This window comes from Melospiza melodia, chromosome 3 (assembly GCF_035770615.1).
Source record: "Melospiza melodia melodia isolate bMelMel2 chromosome 3, bMelMel2.pri, whole genome shotgun sequence".
Taxonomy (NCBI): Eukaryota; Metazoa; Chordata; class Aves; order Passeriformes; family Passerellidae; genus Melospiza; species Melospiza melodia.
Genome location: NC_086196.1, coordinates 104675898 through 104692295, shown reverse-complemented (window position 1 = coordinate 104692295; position 16398 = coordinate 104675898). Strand labels below are relative to the sequence as shown.

At 39.9% G+C, this 16398-nt stretch overlaps 1 protein-coding gene across 5 annotated transcripts in view; it reads left to right on the top strand.

The window, feature by feature from the left end:
- Positions 1 to 14936, top strand: part of CLIP4 (CAP-Gly domain containing linker protein family member 4) — a 32539-nt gene extending 17603 nt beyond the window's left edge. For 3 of the 5 annotated variants that reach the window (XM_063152448.1, XM_063152449.1, XM_063152450.1), the window contains 9 exons: positions 1335 to 1470; positions 2186 to 2326; positions 4914 to 4997; positions 7748 to 7888; positions 8308 to 8436; positions 10670 to 10793; positions 11585 to 11649; positions 12327 to 12399; positions 12990 to 14936. In XM_063152448.1, coding sequence (XP_063008518.1) covers positions 1335 to 1470; positions 2186 to 2326; positions 4914 to 4997; positions 7748 to 7888; positions 8308 to 8436; positions 10670 to 10793; positions 11585 to 11649; positions 12327 to 12399; positions 12990 to 13317 — 1221 coding nt within the window. In that variant the 3' untranslated portion in view covers positions 13318 to 14936. Of the gene's footprint in view, positions 1 to 1334; positions 1471 to 2185; positions 2327 to 4913; positions 4998 to 7747; positions 7889 to 8307; positions 8437 to 10669; positions 10794 to 11584; positions 11650 to 12326; positions 12404 to 12989 lie in introns of those variants that run through there. The other 2 variants (XM_063152451.1, XM_063152452.1) reach the window with 2 other exon arrangements.
- The last annotated feature ends 1462 nt before the right edge of the window (positions 14937 to 16398 follow it).

The window sequence follows — 16398 nt, the reverse complement described above, 5'->3', positions numbered from 1 at the left end:
CCTTGCACAGGTCCTTGGCCAGAATTGGAGCTGCAGTTTTGCATCTCCCACCTTCAGTTTAAGATGCTGGCTGTTCTCCTCTCTGCTCAGTAAATGCCCTTTGGCTCTTTGTGCCTGGAAAGCAAGTGGAGGAATTGTAGGAATCTGTGGGGCTGCTTGGCTGAACTTCCCCTGGATGAATTGGATCCCTGTGTCAGTAGCTGAAAGGTCTCAGTCTAGATTAGTGTGACGTACCTGCCTATAACAGTCAAGTTTCAAGAGATCTTCAGCATAAAAGAAGAGGCCCTGGGTTGTGTTTATTTCTTTACAGACATTAGGAAAGAGTACCTGGAAGGTTTTGTAGTTAAAAAAAAATTGTTTCTATCTGTTCACTCTCTGAGGCTTGGGTTAAACAGTGGAGTCATAGTGTAAAATGAACCAACATTAAAGTCACATGAGATGAGGAAAACAGAGCAACTGAAAGATCAAAGTTTTTTATTACTAAAACTAATTTAAAATCAAATATAAAAATTAATTTAAATCAATGTTAAATGCAACTCTTGTAGTTATTCCTTCCCTGTTTGGTTGAAGTGTGTGAACTTATAATGTATATTTATGGAGAATGAGGTTTACCAGCAGGACTGGTCTATCTTGATATTCTTCATATGCTTATCTGTTCAGAGTTTATAGTATTTATTGAAGCAACAGCAAATGTTTAAAACATTTTAAATGTTTAAAACATTTGCTGGCTTTTAAATTTTTTTTTTAATCATAAAGAGGGAATAGAAGACTTATGAATGTTTTCCAAAACAAAAATTATGCTCTGAAGTTTACTGCTGAACCATTGCTATATATATATATATATAAATATATATGCTTGTGTGTATTTATGCACACACAGATTTGTCTAATATTTCTATGGAACCTCCAGTTCAGGAAGATACCAAGCCCTGATTCTGGAATTATTCTTGGATAAACAGTGCAAGTGAAACCTCTCACTGGGCATGTGCTTGCTAACCTAGAGCTGTGTTTACAGTGGTTCTTCCTGTCTAATTCTTGTCTGTTGTGGCATCTGTCCATAATGTTTAATGCAAAATGCACACAGAAGGAATAAGACCTTTTGGAAAATGTATTGAGTGGTGTTGAAAAGTAGGAATGTGAATAAGTGAGGGAAATGATGTTTGCATTTTTGTGGTGACTTGTCTTCTTCATTGAGTTAGGGTTGGAAACTGTCAGAAATGTAAAATAACTGTTTGCATCTTTGGAGATGACTTGCTGTCTCTTTCATAACCAATAGTATTTTCTCATGAACAATACTTGTTTAACCCATTCTGTGTTGATGCTTTTTCTCTTAGGTTGGTACTTTAAGATTTTGTGGCACAACAGAATTTGCCAGTGGCCAGTGGGCTGGTGTAGAGCTGGATGAACCAGAAGGGAAGAACAATGGAAGTGTTGGAAGAGTCCAGTACTTCAAGTGTGCACCAAAACGCGGTATAGCCTTTGTTTTATTTTTTTTTCTTCAATTTTTAAACCTCCAAATTTAAAGAGTACTGGGAGGTATGAGCTGTTTGGGAGGATAAAAACAGGTAGCAGATTCTGTTGCTTTTCTTTATAGTGCTTTGTTTGATTTATTGGTTCTTTAGCTGGTCCTAAAGTTTTGGCTGCAGCTATTTATTTGCAAAATGACTGAAATAACCAACCAGTCAAAATTTCTGGTTTTTTCCTTGAAACTCTGAGATTTCCTGGTTTTTCATTGATTTTGTTGAAAGGGCTTGTTTGTACTGTAACAATAATGGCCATGTTTCTTTACCTGCTTTGTCTTCCTTGGTCAGACATTCCTGCTTGTAGCTGTTTTCTGACCTTGAGCTTGAGGTATTTTTATTGAGATGCTGTGGTCACACAGGGCATACAAAGATGTGTTTTGTAGCAGTGGAGACTGAATGTTACTGTTAGGATAAAAAGGAGATTCTAATTGATAGTCTGAGTGTTTCCAACTACTCTGTTCAAGTTGCTTGATAAGGATTTTGATTTCACTGTTCTCTTGAGCTGGTCCTTCCTACCCTGCAAGTGCTTTGTCAGCATAGCAAGTTATGATGATGGCTATAAAAAACACTGAATTAATTGATGTGAGAGAGACTAGCTGCAAATTTTCATTACTTTACCATTATCCATGGTTCTTTGTTGGCACATACAATTTTCTCTCCAGGTATCTTTGCACCCCTTTCCAAAATAAGCAAGGCTTCTGATCACAAGAGAAGCTCCGTACGAAGCTCTTCCGCACGCTCTTCACCTTTGGTCAAGTCCAAGAAAGTGGATGTGACACACATAACTTCCAAAGTGAATTCTGGTGAGTGTTTTCTTGCATGTTGACACAGGATGGAGAGATACTGATCTTCAAGAATTAGTAAATCTTTGTATTTAAAATTCTTGTTTGGAGTTAGTTCATAGCCTGGGATGAGGTGATAAGGTATTCATTAACTCCATTTTGTCCTGGTTGGAAGTTCACTGGCCTGTGGAGTGATGCTGGAAGGACATTGTGTGGAGCTGTGATTACAGTGATCTGATATACTGTGACAGTTTCTACTCTTTACATGCTCTATATAGAGAACCTCTCACCACAGCATTTATTCTTGAGCCATTAAAGTAATTTCTAATTGGCTGTGATAACAGTTAAGTGTCTCACCTAATGAGGTTCTATTTACTAAGATATTCCTGGAGAATTTGCAAGGAATGAAAATCTAGTAAGTAATCTATACACCTTTATGCCTAGAAATTGAAGAGATTTATTTTCTTTCTGTACAGAAACTATTTAACTCATTATGTTTTATCTGCTAATTAAATTATCTGAGTAAAACCAGTGCCAAATTAGAAGAGAGAGGTTGTCCTTGTAATAAGGCCTCAGTCTGCTGATTGGAGTTGTGGGCTCAGTCTCTGGCTCTGGTTTACTTTCTTAGTAATTTGCTCAAATTACTTAATCCTTCTGTGTAAGTTCCCTCCCTGTGGAGTGAGTGATCCATGTTTTCTGACTGTTCAGGTTGCAAGCTGTTTGGAGAACAGGCTCTTCCCTGCTGTGTGCAGTGCTGGCCATGCATAATCTGGCCCCCCGTGTTTGGCTGCCTATGTAATCATGTCAGTAAATATTTCATTGGCATTTCTTCTGCCTTTGAGACCTGTTCAGGTGACTCACACCAAGGCAGCACAGCTTAAGGGATGGAAGATAGCACACATTCCCATTGAATTTACCCAAGCACCCTAAAACACTGCACACTTCACCTGAAATATGCAGGGTATAGAAGCAATGCAGCAGGCTGGTGCCAGGAAAGGATGCATTTTGACAGCTTTTTAGATGACTTATGTAACTTTTCTCTGCATAGATTGAGGAGGGAGTACGTGTCTGTATTTACAATTAGCACAAGATACAAGCTATTTATAAATGGGCATCTTGCATAAAAAGCTTCTTGGCATAAGCAGTTTGTTAGGAGTATTGCTCAGGAGCAGATCCAAGCTGCCTTCTTCTGTTAAATATTTTCCAGTGTTTGATTCACTTTGCTGTGAACTGTTTGTAACCCATTAAACTATAATGGGAGGGACTTTTCCTTTGTCACTGACCTAGTTCAGTCATAACCCACCTTTTCTGTCCCAGAGGTGCAGTTGTGTCTTTGTGAAATTTAAACATTTGATACCTTGCTTTAGGGTAGAAATCAGAGTGAGTTAAGCATCTCCCCAGGAGAGCTTACATCCACTGGATGGAGTGTCTGGAAGCTGCTGTGTGCAGGGAGTCCTTGCACAGAATTCCTTGGCAGTTAACATGCCTGGCTGAGTGGCTGGCAGCACTGGGGCAAGGACAAAGCTGCAGAGGCAGAACTTGGGTTTGCAGTGTTCATGTGCATCACCAGGTCACATCTCTTTCCTTTAAACTTCCTCCCTGGATTACATTGGTTTTTAATGATTCAAGAAAAATTAATATGCTTTTTGTAGATAAGGTTATAAGCTACAAAGTAAAATATAATACTGTGTAGGGGTTTTGAAATTTTATTTGGTTCTACTGGGTTTGAATAATCCATCAGATTGATGAGAAAAGATCTTTTTCAAGTTTCTAGGAAAAGGATTACTAAGATAAATTTAAGAAATGTGTTATCAGTCACAAACAACTAGTTTTTTGATCTGATGCCTTAATGGCCATAAAAATTTGGGAAATACTCTATATTCACAAACTAGTTCAGTCCCCGTGGCTGAATTAAGCTGAGAGATGTAGTTAAATAAAACAGATGTGATTTTTCTTTCATGACAGGGAGGGGATAAATCATAGATAAGCTTGTTCTTCATTGAGTTAGTGTTGGAAACTGTCAGAAATGTAAAATAACTGTTTGCATATTATAACTTAGGTGAGAATATGAGTTCCTACACATATCACAACATTGCTGCTCTGAGAGTTAGGCTCTTCAAAATCATACTGGCATGCTTACATCATTATTTGTAGTCTGAATGAAGATTGGATCTCAAATCTCACTCAAAACCTTGATGTGTAATCTTTAAAGCAGAAATTATGAAATTTATACTGGTGAATAGTAGACCTTAAGTCTATTAAAGTGAATGTTATAAATAGGAATGTTTGAAAGATTTAAATAAAATTCCTTCAATATAAAATCAGTATTTTATAAACCATTTGTTTATTGTTTGGCAAGATAGTTTGGACTGGTTTAATGTGTTAAGGGATTTAATATCTGTGCTTATCCATCAAAACAATTTTGCAGTTCTCATTTTACCCATTTATCAGGTGTCTAAGGAATTGTACAGTTTTATCAATTTTTTCATGCATCCAGTAATCTGCAAATCTGCGTAATCTACAAAAATTGTTTTTGTATGTGACTTTCTGTAGAATTATTGTTACTTGTTAGGATGTGTATATTTAATTGTATATATTCTTTTTATAGGCCTAAATATTGCCAAAAGAGACAGTGCTTCTGAAAACAACTTTCTGACTGCTAACAGGGGAAAAACTGTACCTGCAAAAGATGGTAATGAAATCATTTAAAATTTTTTTTAACATCTTAAGAAAAATTCTTTGTATGGTAGAAGCAGTATTATTGCTGCCCTACCTCTGTAAAAGCCCTGTAAAAAATTCTTTGTATGGTAGAAGCAGTTTTATTGCTGCCCCACCTCTGTAAAAGCCCTGTATCTCCACTGTAGGAAAAAGCTGCATTCTTATTTAATTCAAGTCTCAAGCAGGCTGTAGGTATTTGGTTTTCTAGGAGCAAAGTAATTTGTGTGGATGCTTGGCTGGTGTTCTGTGTTAGTTTGGTAACCAGCTCTGTCTGAACACTTGGGCAGGAACATAGGAAAGCCCTTAAAGCTGACTCTTAGTAAATGATCTTGCAGAGGATCTGCAGAATTACCAGCTGAGGTTTTTGAGGGGGACCTTTACCATATGTTGTTGCTGCCTAGATTTTAATATTCTGTTGTCTTTTTTTCCTCTTCTCTATCTGTCCATGCTTCTGTAATAAAGTGTTACCATCTGACATTGCTTAATAGTCTTGGTGTTGTGTCATGGCAGAATCACAAGAACAGGCTTCAAATGTGAAAAGTGAAAATAGCTTTTAAAGAGTGTCTTTTGCATGTGAATCATTCTCTGCAATTGTCTAGTTTCACAATTGGATAACTTCTACCACAGCAGCATTTTGCTGAACTTGAAACACAAAGGGACCTCATTTTCAGCTGTCTTGAGCAAACAAAACCCTTCAAGGTTTTTTCTATAAAATCATACTGTAAGTTGGTAAAAGCAGTGTTTCTTTGGAATAATTTGAAGTGTGAATTTGAATATTCCTTCTTTAAGGCACAGAATCACAGAATAGTTTGACTTGGAAGGGACCTTAAAGATCATCAAGGGTCATTAAATACCATCACCCAGCTTGTCTGGATAGCCTGTTCCAGTGTCTCCCACCCTCACAGGAAAGAATTTCCTCCTAATATCTGATGTAAGCCTCGATTCTGTCAGTCTGAAGCCTCTACCCCTTGTCCTGTCACTGCTTCCACCCATGAACAGTCTGTCCATCTGTCTTGGAGGCCCCCCTCAGGCACTGAAAGGCCACAGTGAGATTTCTCTGGGGCTGCCAACTCAGCTCTCTCAGCCTTTCCACATAGAAGAGGTGCTCCATCCCTCTAAACATCTTCATGGCCTCCTTTGGACTTGCTCCAGCAGGCCTGTGAAGGAAGCATCTTTTTATAGCTTCTGTGAGTGAACAGTTGTGAATTCAGAAAAGACAACAACTGGATTTAGAAAACATGAGTTAGGAGTAAAGACTTGAAATTTGTGATTGTGTGATTAAAAAGACAGAAGATGAGAGGCATAAAAGTGGAAGCTTTGGAATACAAGCGTTGGTATAACCCACTCTGCATGTATAGTGGAAGTAAAAAACTTTGATTTAAACTGCTGGTGATTGAGGTTTTATATTGGGAGGGCAAAACCCTGCAACACTAGGGATAATTATGTGGTGAGATACACTACTGAGGAAGTCTTGAGATTTCCCTGATGGGAAGTTTTCAAGAACAGGCCAAATACTCACCTGTCAGGAGCGTTGTAACAAATAATTGTTTCACCTCAAGGAAAAGGAATCAATTATATGGCCTGCTGAAGTCCTTTCTGCTCTTCCTTCTCCCACGCTGTGATTTCCCACAGAATGAAGTATCCTGATGACAGGTTTAGTTGGAGCAGTTCTTGTTGCATCCCTGTAAAAATGGTGGTCTGACCTCCACTGAATCTTTTAAATAATACATGTAGTGTGTGTCTGCAAATGTGCATGTATATTGGACATGGAGCTGAAGTTTGCCTGTTTAGTCACTATTTAGTCAGTAATTTGCATTTTCTTTATTGTAGCCTAACTGCAGTGAGTATCTCAGTCTTCAAATTTCTGTCCTCAGTTTTGTTTGGACCCACTGCTTTTGCCTTTCCTCAGTTCTTCCTTACTGTTTTGCAAAATTGGAGAATTAAATAAATTGCATTGAACAAATGAACCCTGTGTTGATATCAAGCTGTTTGCCAAAACTAATGGTTGAAGCTTCTCAAAAGTCTGGAAATTTTGATAAGCAATATTATCATAATTTTTCACATTGATAAGCTGAGGCATAGATGTGTCTTGCTGTACCCTGCCTCATTTTGGGCAGAAGGGGTTAAGAAAGGGAATAAGAGGAAGAGCCTTGAAAAGGAAGCAGGAAAGATGAACATAAGTCTTATTGGACAGTTTAGACTTTAGGATTTGCAAATGGAAATAAAAGTGATTTATTTCCCATTCTTGTTTTATAGTACAGATTTTAATATTAATACAGTATGTAATGGAATATAGTAGGCTTTAATCCAGGCAATAATTCACTCACATAATATCACCTTCCTTCCACTTCTCATCAAATCTTTAGTAGGCTGGGTGCTGAAAGGCTGGTGGTACGATCTCTTATTTCTAAAGCTCATGTATTTTAATAAATATGCTTGGGACTGTTTAGATGAACTTTCATAGAATAATAAAGATGGGCTTTTGGAGACCTCTTCTAACATCAGCTATCACCACATTCCCAAGGCAGGGTCATGTGCACCCATGTCATTCCTGACATGTGTTTGTGCAAGCACTGCATAACAAGTTCTAACTTTGGCTCTTGACTTTGTATTCTCTGGTCCGTGGAGAGCAGATAACTTCCATGTTACAAAAGCTTTCCCTTCTGCCTAATCTGTCCTTTTCCAAATTACAATCCCTGAAGGACAACTCATTTATGTCTGTAGGTTTTCCTGGGTACAGCAGCTCTTCCTCTTCTACTGCCTCCTTGGAAGGCAAAAGGAATTACTCCAAGAAGAGGAACTCAACGAGCAGCAGTAAAAAGGCCCTGACCAGAGTGTCTCCTGCCTCATCTAAGACTAGTGCTGGTATGGTCTGTTGCACTGACATATATTTTCACAGGGGGAGTTCACTGCTCTGTTAAGTACTTATGTAGAATTGCTTGTGTTGTTTCAGAATCTGAGATAGCTCGAGAAAGACACTTGTGAAGTAGTTTAACAATAAACCTAAGTTTGGCAACTTTTAGAAGGATTTCTGTAATGTCTTCAAGATGCAAAGTGTTTTTACAGTTTGGCACTGTCCCTTTTCAGAGCAGAGAAAAGGCTGTAGTTCAGTTTTTGTGCTGCACAAAGCAAGTTTTTGTCTAAGCAAAATTTGTGTTGCCATGTGTGGAAAGTACATAGTGTTAGAGATAAACACTCTGTTCACTAATCAGTTGGGTTGCTGTTGTAAGCTTTCTTAAATATTTGATCTCACTAATTTCAGATCTTCTTCTTGTCTTGTTCAGGGCTGTATAGTTCCCCAACCACAAGGAAGAATGCTCTTGATGGAGAAATCCAGGTTGGAGACAGAGTACTGGTGGTGGGACAGAGAACAGGCACTGTTAGGTTTTGTGGGACAACAAAATTCGCACCAGGTATGTGCAGTGCTCTGTGTATGTTTCCAAATCAGTATGGAATAGCTTACATATGAACACATGGATGGAAACCCATCTTTTCCCTCACTCCTTCCAAAAGAATTCTAAATTTAAATTGGTTTATTTCCAAGTTCTTTCTTTTTTTCTCTCTCTCTCCTCCTCTCCCTCTTAAGTTTCATTGAATATTTTTCACGTTAATGCAGCAAGTGTCAGGAAAAAGTAATGGTTTAAAATGTTACTTTTACTTGTCCTTTATCATGACTTTTGTAGGAGAGATACTTTGATGGTGAAGTTGTAGGTATTACAGAATCACAGAATATTCTGGGTTGGAAGGGACCCACAAGGATCATAGAGTCCAACTTCTTATCAAAGCTTTCTGAAAATCCTCATTTTAGTCTCCAAAGGGGTATATAGTTTATTGAGCTCACATTCATTTACTCCTTAGTTTTTGTATTAAGGCTTTTTGACACAGCTTGACCTTTGCAGTAGTGGCACTCTTATGCCATGTATCAGTCTCATTTCTTATTGGCATCTTTAAGAGGGTAATTGTGAACATTAAACTTTTAACTAACAAACCTTTAGGTCGTAAGATCAATAAAATTACAAATGCCTCAAGAAGCCTCAACCCCTACCACCATTTTCTCATCCTTCTCCCTTTCAGCTTCTCCCTTTCCCTTGCTAAAAAACACTTTACAGTGAAGCTAAGTGCTGTCAAAGGCAGCCAGTTGTTCTGCATTGTGGAAATTAATTTTGAATCTGATATTGTAACCAAATTTATCTTCTCTATGGCCCTATCTATAATGTTAGTGCAACTGCAATGCAGAAGCACTGGTAAGTGTTGGTGTGAGCCCCTGCTCTGGGGAGGGCTGTGTCATTGGTGGCAATGCTCTGTGGTGACACTGGGTGGCATCAGCATTTAAAAAACCCCGTCAGGATGCAAGGCCGTGGTACAGGCTCTGTGTTGTTTCATCCCTGCCCCGTTCCCAGTTTCACTGTGGGCAGCCTTGCTCAGGTACTGCAGTGCCCTGAGGGACACTTCAGTGTCACCACTCTTTGTGTTGCTGCTGAGGAAGTGATCAGGGAGAACAGGGCTGTTTCCCTCATACACTGACAACTGTGAAATCAAAAAGCTGTTTGACAATATGAAGTCTCCTCCCTCTCTGCTTTAAATCAGGAACATAATTTTTTGGAGGAAAACACGCTATTGTAAGAAGTGAGGATGGAAAGATGACAAATCATCACCATTTGCTAACCCAGTAATTTATATAAAATGTAGCAGATGCATGTTTAAGTATTTCAGTTCTAATGTGTATCAAAGCTCTGGAACTTATCCAAGGTTTGTTCCTCCTGCTGCAATGCAGATCTTTATTTAATTCTAAAAGTGGGAAGGGGAGAACTGATATACTGAGCCCTTCTAATTCATAAGCTGTCATTCTTGAGTTTCTTGAGCTGATAATTAGAATTACGGTTTTATCCAGTGCCTTAGCACCAAGTGACTTGAATTAAATTCTGAATCTTGTGGGGATGGATAGCATAAGGACTACTAATGGAGTATGAAATTTAGCACCTTTGTGTAATTAGCTCACATTTATCACAGGTTATGAATGATCAAGCTCATTAACATCTTGCTGCCTATTCAGTGTTCTGTATGAGATTAATTGATGGCCAGTTCCAATTTTTGCACCCTTCTCTTGATATCGCATGACCAACCTTGCAATTTGTATTAATTATAACTTACTAGAAAGAGGGAAAGAATGAATTAATATAAAAACTTTAATTTTACTGTTGATGATCTCAGATGAGGCATAAACCATGTGGTCAGAGGAATGAAGAGGGAAATGTGAAACAGCAGTGCTGCTCTTTGCTGTCTCCTTGTTGTCCAGTAGCCAGTTATGGCCAGTAACATTCTATTTTACTTTAGTATGTGTATGTATATATATATATTCCTCAAATGTTTTAACTTTTTTGTATTAATTAAAATGTCAATAATTTTATTGAAAGCATATAAAAATGCTGAGAAAATTAGATCTATTCGGTTACAATTTTTGCATAATTGCATAGATAGCTATTTTTTAATATTCCTATTTACTATTAGCATCTTGATATTTTCTGACATAGAAAAATCATTGTTATCCTTGATGTGTGTGAATGCCAACTGTGGCAGTGGTCTAGATGAAGCAAAGCCTGTCGTGTTTTGTTCCAAATGCCCTGATTTTACTGTTTTGCAATGTAGGGTTCTGGTGTGGGATTGAACTGGACAAGCCCCATGGGAAGAACGATGGCTCCGTGGGAGGAGTGCAGTACTTCAGCTGCCTCCCCAGATATGGCATATTTGCACCCCCATCTCGTGTACAGAGGTGAGCACTGCAGCTCTTGTCATGTTGGGGCTGCCAAATGATTTCTTAATGCATTTTCCAACCTGGAACAAATTTTTGAACACATACAGAGAAGATACAAATGTTTTCTTCTGCAAATGTAAGTTTATAACCTCCATTAAAAATCTGGTGGTTTTAGATCAGCTTTTTGAAAGCAGAGTGTAAAACTAGAGATTCGTCTCTCCTGTTTCTCTTGAAACTACCTGAAGTATTTTTATTCCAGGGCCTCTGATACTCTCTGTTCATTAAACCTTAGTTTCATGAATTAAACCTTAGTTTCATGACCCAATCCTGATGTGTTCTGCTAAATTCAGTTATAAAAGGAAGTTGCCCTTGGCCATGACTAAAAATGGCTCTTTTTATCCCAGCTAACTGCACAGAGGATCCAAAGCCTGCGCCACTTGCTTGTAGTGTCTTCCTTAGGATCCAGGAAGAGCATCCAAGGAGTTCTGTACTCTTTCCTCCTGTATTTGTATGTAGTTAATCTGCCAGACATGTTCTTGCTTTTATTTCTCTGAATAAGCCAGCTCAGGCAAACTCTCAGGAACTTGCCTCAGAATCATGCCTGCTGTCTCAGTGAGTGAGAGGCAAGTAACTCAAATACTCTGACTTTCTCCAGGCACTTCTTGCACAGCAGCCTGAGTGCAGCAGGAATGCTGGTGTCTCTTGGGGGCAGATGGAGAATGAAAACCTCATCAATATGTGACAAGAAGCCAGTGGGTTTGTTCAGAGTTGAGTTGAAATGACCTCTTTATTGTGTTACTGCTTTTCAGACTGACTGGTTCTCTGGATTCTCTCACAGAGACTTCGTGGAGTAAAGCAGCTCACACTTTTCCAGGTAGGAGTGGGAGACACTGGAATTTGGGTGAGGCAGGCCCTGCTCTGCAGCCTGAACCATCTGCACAAAGCCAATTTCTCCAAAAGCACAAGAGATTTTCAGGGACCCCAGATGCCAGCCAGTAGTGTGGCTGCTCCCTCCCCAAAAATGTAGCCTGCAGAAGGAACTGTGCAGTACTGTGTTGATCTTAACACTGCACTGGCAGAAAGAATTGTCAGTTACCATTGCTGGCTGGCAGTCTTCCCTTACTGCTAATATTGCATTCTAATCAGAGGGAAAGGAAAATAGAACCTGCTCCTTAACATAAATTGAGATTGATGAAGGGATCAGTGGGGAGGATGTGCCTATGAAATTACTAAAACTTGTGTGAGGTACTTGAAGTAGTTGGTTTTCTTTTCCTCTACTTTACCTTCTCGTGAAAAGACCTTCAAATTGCCCTTGTTTGGTTTGTTTAATTTAATTTCTGTTCCTTCTGAAAAGCCAAACATATTATAGGCATCTATATTCGTGAGAAATTTCATCATTTAATTTCCAAATTAGAGGGGAGAATGTGCAGTGGAAGCAGTATAAATGTAGTGGAAGCAGTATAAAAAAACCCACAAAGAATATGTGTTCATAAAGGTGGTTTTTTTTTTCCCTTAAGAAGTCCTACACAGCTTGTTAATCTTTCCACTCAGGTTTTAGACGCAGTCTAAGCAGCACTTCTGCCTCTTCACAAAAGGAGATAAACAGAAGAAATGCCTTTGTTAGGTGAGTGTTAAGAGTTTCAAGTGGCTGTTAGCTTTGCTCAAAAAAAACCCCTTCATGCATATAGGATATCTAGACCTTTACATGTTCTTTTTTTTTTTTTCAAAATGAACCAGTAGTACACTGTTTTTCCATGGGCATCCAGGAGTACAGTCCTAGAATACAGGTTGGCATTAAAGTTGTTTTCCAGTCATATTCTCCAAATTCTTGTATTTTCACACAGCTGGGTGAACTTCAGAGGCTCTTGGTAAAGGACTTACTTCACTTTGTTCTGGTGATCCCGACTGACAGTTGTATGTTAAAAGTTGTTTCAGTTAAACTGTTTTAAGCCCCAAATAAAATGCTTTGTATGGCTTAATTTACCAATACCATCACCTGCTGTAAATACTGTAGATCCTAGCACTGGGTGAAGGAAATTGCTTTTCCAATACGAGTGCAGCAGCCTGTTACTGTTATTTCATGGTTTGTTAGTTACGTGAGATCCAACCCAGTTTTTCTAGAAAGGGATTTGAGGGTGTGATTTTGAATTAGAGTCCCCTTGGATGTTTCATAACAAAAAAAGGACTTGTTTGTTGCCTTTCCTTTCTGGCCAGGTCCAAGAGCTCCGTGCTGCGGCGCAGCTGGAGCAGCAGCAGCAGCGGCGCCGCCGCCTGCGAGGGGCCCGTGAAGCTGCACGAGGGCTCCCAGGTGCTGCTGAGCAGCTCCAACGAGATGGGCACCATCAGGTACATCGGCCCCACGGACTTCGCCCCGGGCGTGTGGCTGGGGCTGGAGCTGCGCAGCGCCAAGGGCAAGAACGACGGCTCGGTGGGGCAGCGGCGCTACTTCAGCTGCAGGCTGAACCACGGCGTGCTGGTGCGGCCCAGCAGGGTCACCTACCGCGGCATCAACGGCGCCCAGCTCGTGGACGACATCTGCTGAGCCCCACAGCCTGGGGCAGGAGGATTGCAAAGCACAAAGGAACCCCCCCCCTGCCTAGAATGCAAACTTGTTTTGGGATCTTTAAACCTGCATTTTGCGTTTGACGTGTATATGTATGTGTGTGTATATAATATATATATTTTATATAAAAAAATATATATATATATAAAACAGAGAGAGAAAAAAGTGTTCAGTCATGTTAAGAAGTAGAACCACTGTTGAGTTTCTCTTACTTTAATGACCCTTGCCTGGAAGGTTATTAAAGCATCTTGGGTTTAAGATGCTGCATCATTTGAAAACCATTCCAGTTGGAGAACAGAGTGTCTGCAGTGTTCTCTAAAGCTCCTGTGTGGTTCATGCAGTATTCAGAGGGTTTTTCTCCATGTAGTAATGAACTGGAAATGTTTGTGCATTGCCTGCTTTTGACAGTGGAGGTGGTTGATGGGTGACATTAGCCTGGTTCCTGGGCACTTTGTCAATTCCAATACCAGCTGCTAGCAATAAGAAAGGAGGAAAAGTAAAAGCCAACACCCCCCCCCCCACACACACTCTTTTCCAAACAGTTGTGGAGTATTTTTGCATTTTACTGTTCAGATCTCTCTTCCTCTTTCCCCCTCCTCCTCTCCTCCTCTCCATAATACAAAAGGGCTGATAAATATAAGGATTTTCCCCTCTCCTAGTGAAGAGCAGCAATTAATAAGAAGCCTTTAAAAAGCACAAATATGCTGCATGGCAGTCTGTACAGTAACAAGCACTTTTTGTTCTGCATTTGTAGAACAAGCTACTTACAAGATGCACTCTTTAAAATAATGCACTTTGCACTCTCCTGGAGAGCTTACCCTCATTTTCAGAGACTATTTTTTTGTTTGGGGTGCTGCAGGCAATGAGTATCACAGTTGTAAAATGCAAATAAACCAAGTGGAATACATAATTCCCTTATCATAAATATCAAGTCTGTATAAATACAGCAAGGTAATTCCTGCCAATGGTATGGAACAGATACAGGGTTTTCAAGCAAGCTGTTGCCATTGTTTGATTAGTTTGTGACACTGATTCTTTTTGTTTGCTTTGGAACAGTTTCCAGTATAATTTTTTTGTGAGATCTTATGATGACTTATGGATAATTTTAGGTACAGCACTGTAATGGGCCTTTGTGTGACATCATTTGTGTATCAGCCTTTTAGAACAGCTAATTTTTTTGTCCATATTTTAAACACAGAATGTATTTTAATTGCTCAGCATATGTAAACATTATCTTAACTGGATGGGTTTGTGTTCCTGAACAGTCATTTTACTCCTAAATTATTTGCTTGCTCTTGCCTACTTGAAGAAGTGATACTTTAAATCATAATATCCTATTTTTAGACAGAATCCTGCTGCTGTAACCTTCTTTTAAATGTTGCTGTAGTTATTTTTCCTGATCTGTATTTAAAATAATGCATATTGTATTCTAACTCATGGGAATTTTAATTGAATATAGAAGCTGTAAATTTTGAATGTAAAAAAAAAAGTAATGCTTTATATTTAGAGATGCAGATATTCAGTGACGTATTGAACTTTACTTTGTCTAATATCTGTTTCCTGCTGATATTAATAAAATGAAACCCTGTTAAATAGAAGAGCAAAAAGAATTTTCATGGGGTCTTTACAGAATGTACATTTCTTACTTCTGTTCTCCTGTACAAATGAAGTGCAGGGAGTTCAGTGAGCTGTAATCCAGAAGGTTTTCTCTCTCCTGGCTGTTCTGCACAGAACTGTCAGCTCCAAGCAAAGCCTTTGCCCAGCACTTTCTGTCACTGCCTGGTGCTCCTGGGAGAGCAGTGGAGTTTCTGTGGGGAGACACTCATCACCAGGAATGCTCTTTTCCCTGCCTGACCAGCTGGAATGGGTGGAAGGGCTTTATCTGAGGGGTAGCTGGAGTTCTCCAGGAGGAGATATGGGAGGAAGGCAGGGAGCTAGGGCAGCTTGTTGGAGTCACAGCATTTCTGTGTGTTCTGTCTTGCACAGATGATTCAGTGGGAGCTTGTTTTTGCTGCAGGGGTGCCAGGCTGCACCTTGCACAGCTCTGCAGCTCCACACAGTTAACTGGAAGGAGGGTCTGGGCCTCACTGAAGCTGCCTGATGGGTGCAGGAGAGGGCACAGACACCATCTGGCACTGGTGTGCTGTGCTCTGCCTTCCATTCCAGCCCCAGCCAGCAGCACATCTCTGCTGGAAGCTCTGGCTGTAAGTGGCTCCAGCGCTGTCGCTCAGAGGAGCAGTCTCACTGTTATCAGCATGGAGCTGCTCTCAGAATCTTCTGCCAGGAAGCAAGAAGCACTGTAAAATTATGCTGTCTGAAACAGAAAAAAATCAGTCCATTCCAGAAAGGATTACTGATGGCTCCCTTCAAGGTGATGAGGGGAAGGGATTTGTGCTTCCCTAAATCCAAGGTAAGTTGCCATAATCCTTTACTCCAACTCTTACAGGAAGACACTGTGTCATAAAGAAAATTCTGAAAATAAGTGGCAGTGAAGTTTGAAATAAGGTGCTGTGCAGAGGACTGTACTGTCACAGCCCCTGCTGTGCAGAGGACTGTACTGTCACAGCCCCTGACTGGTTAGGAAAAAGCCAAATGATCCTCAAAGTCCTGAGAAACTACATAAATAAAACATTATGTGTAGTTTATAAATAAATAAGCAGATGGTCCCCAGCAATTCTGTGCTCTCTGTGCAGACTCTGAGGCCAGTCCTTGTCCCACAGCATGTGAAGAAAATGTCCTTCAATACTCTTAGCAATTAAATCTTTCAAGTTTTCTTGAACACTGGCTGGAAAGGAGAGACCACAGGTGCACGTGACAGGGGGATGAGAATTTTCTTGAGGTGTCTGAGGATGGAGAATTAATTTCTAAGGAGCTCAGCTAAGCTGGATTCAGTGACTGCTCTGCAGATGGTGACAGCACTGGTTTTCTGGGCAGGGAGCCTGTGCCTTCAGAGTGCTGCACATGGATCCAGGGCTGGCTCTGCAGAGCTGCAGGACACAGCACAGTTCCTCTGACAAATTAACTCTTTATCACCTGTGGGAGGTGGCAAATCCAGCCTTT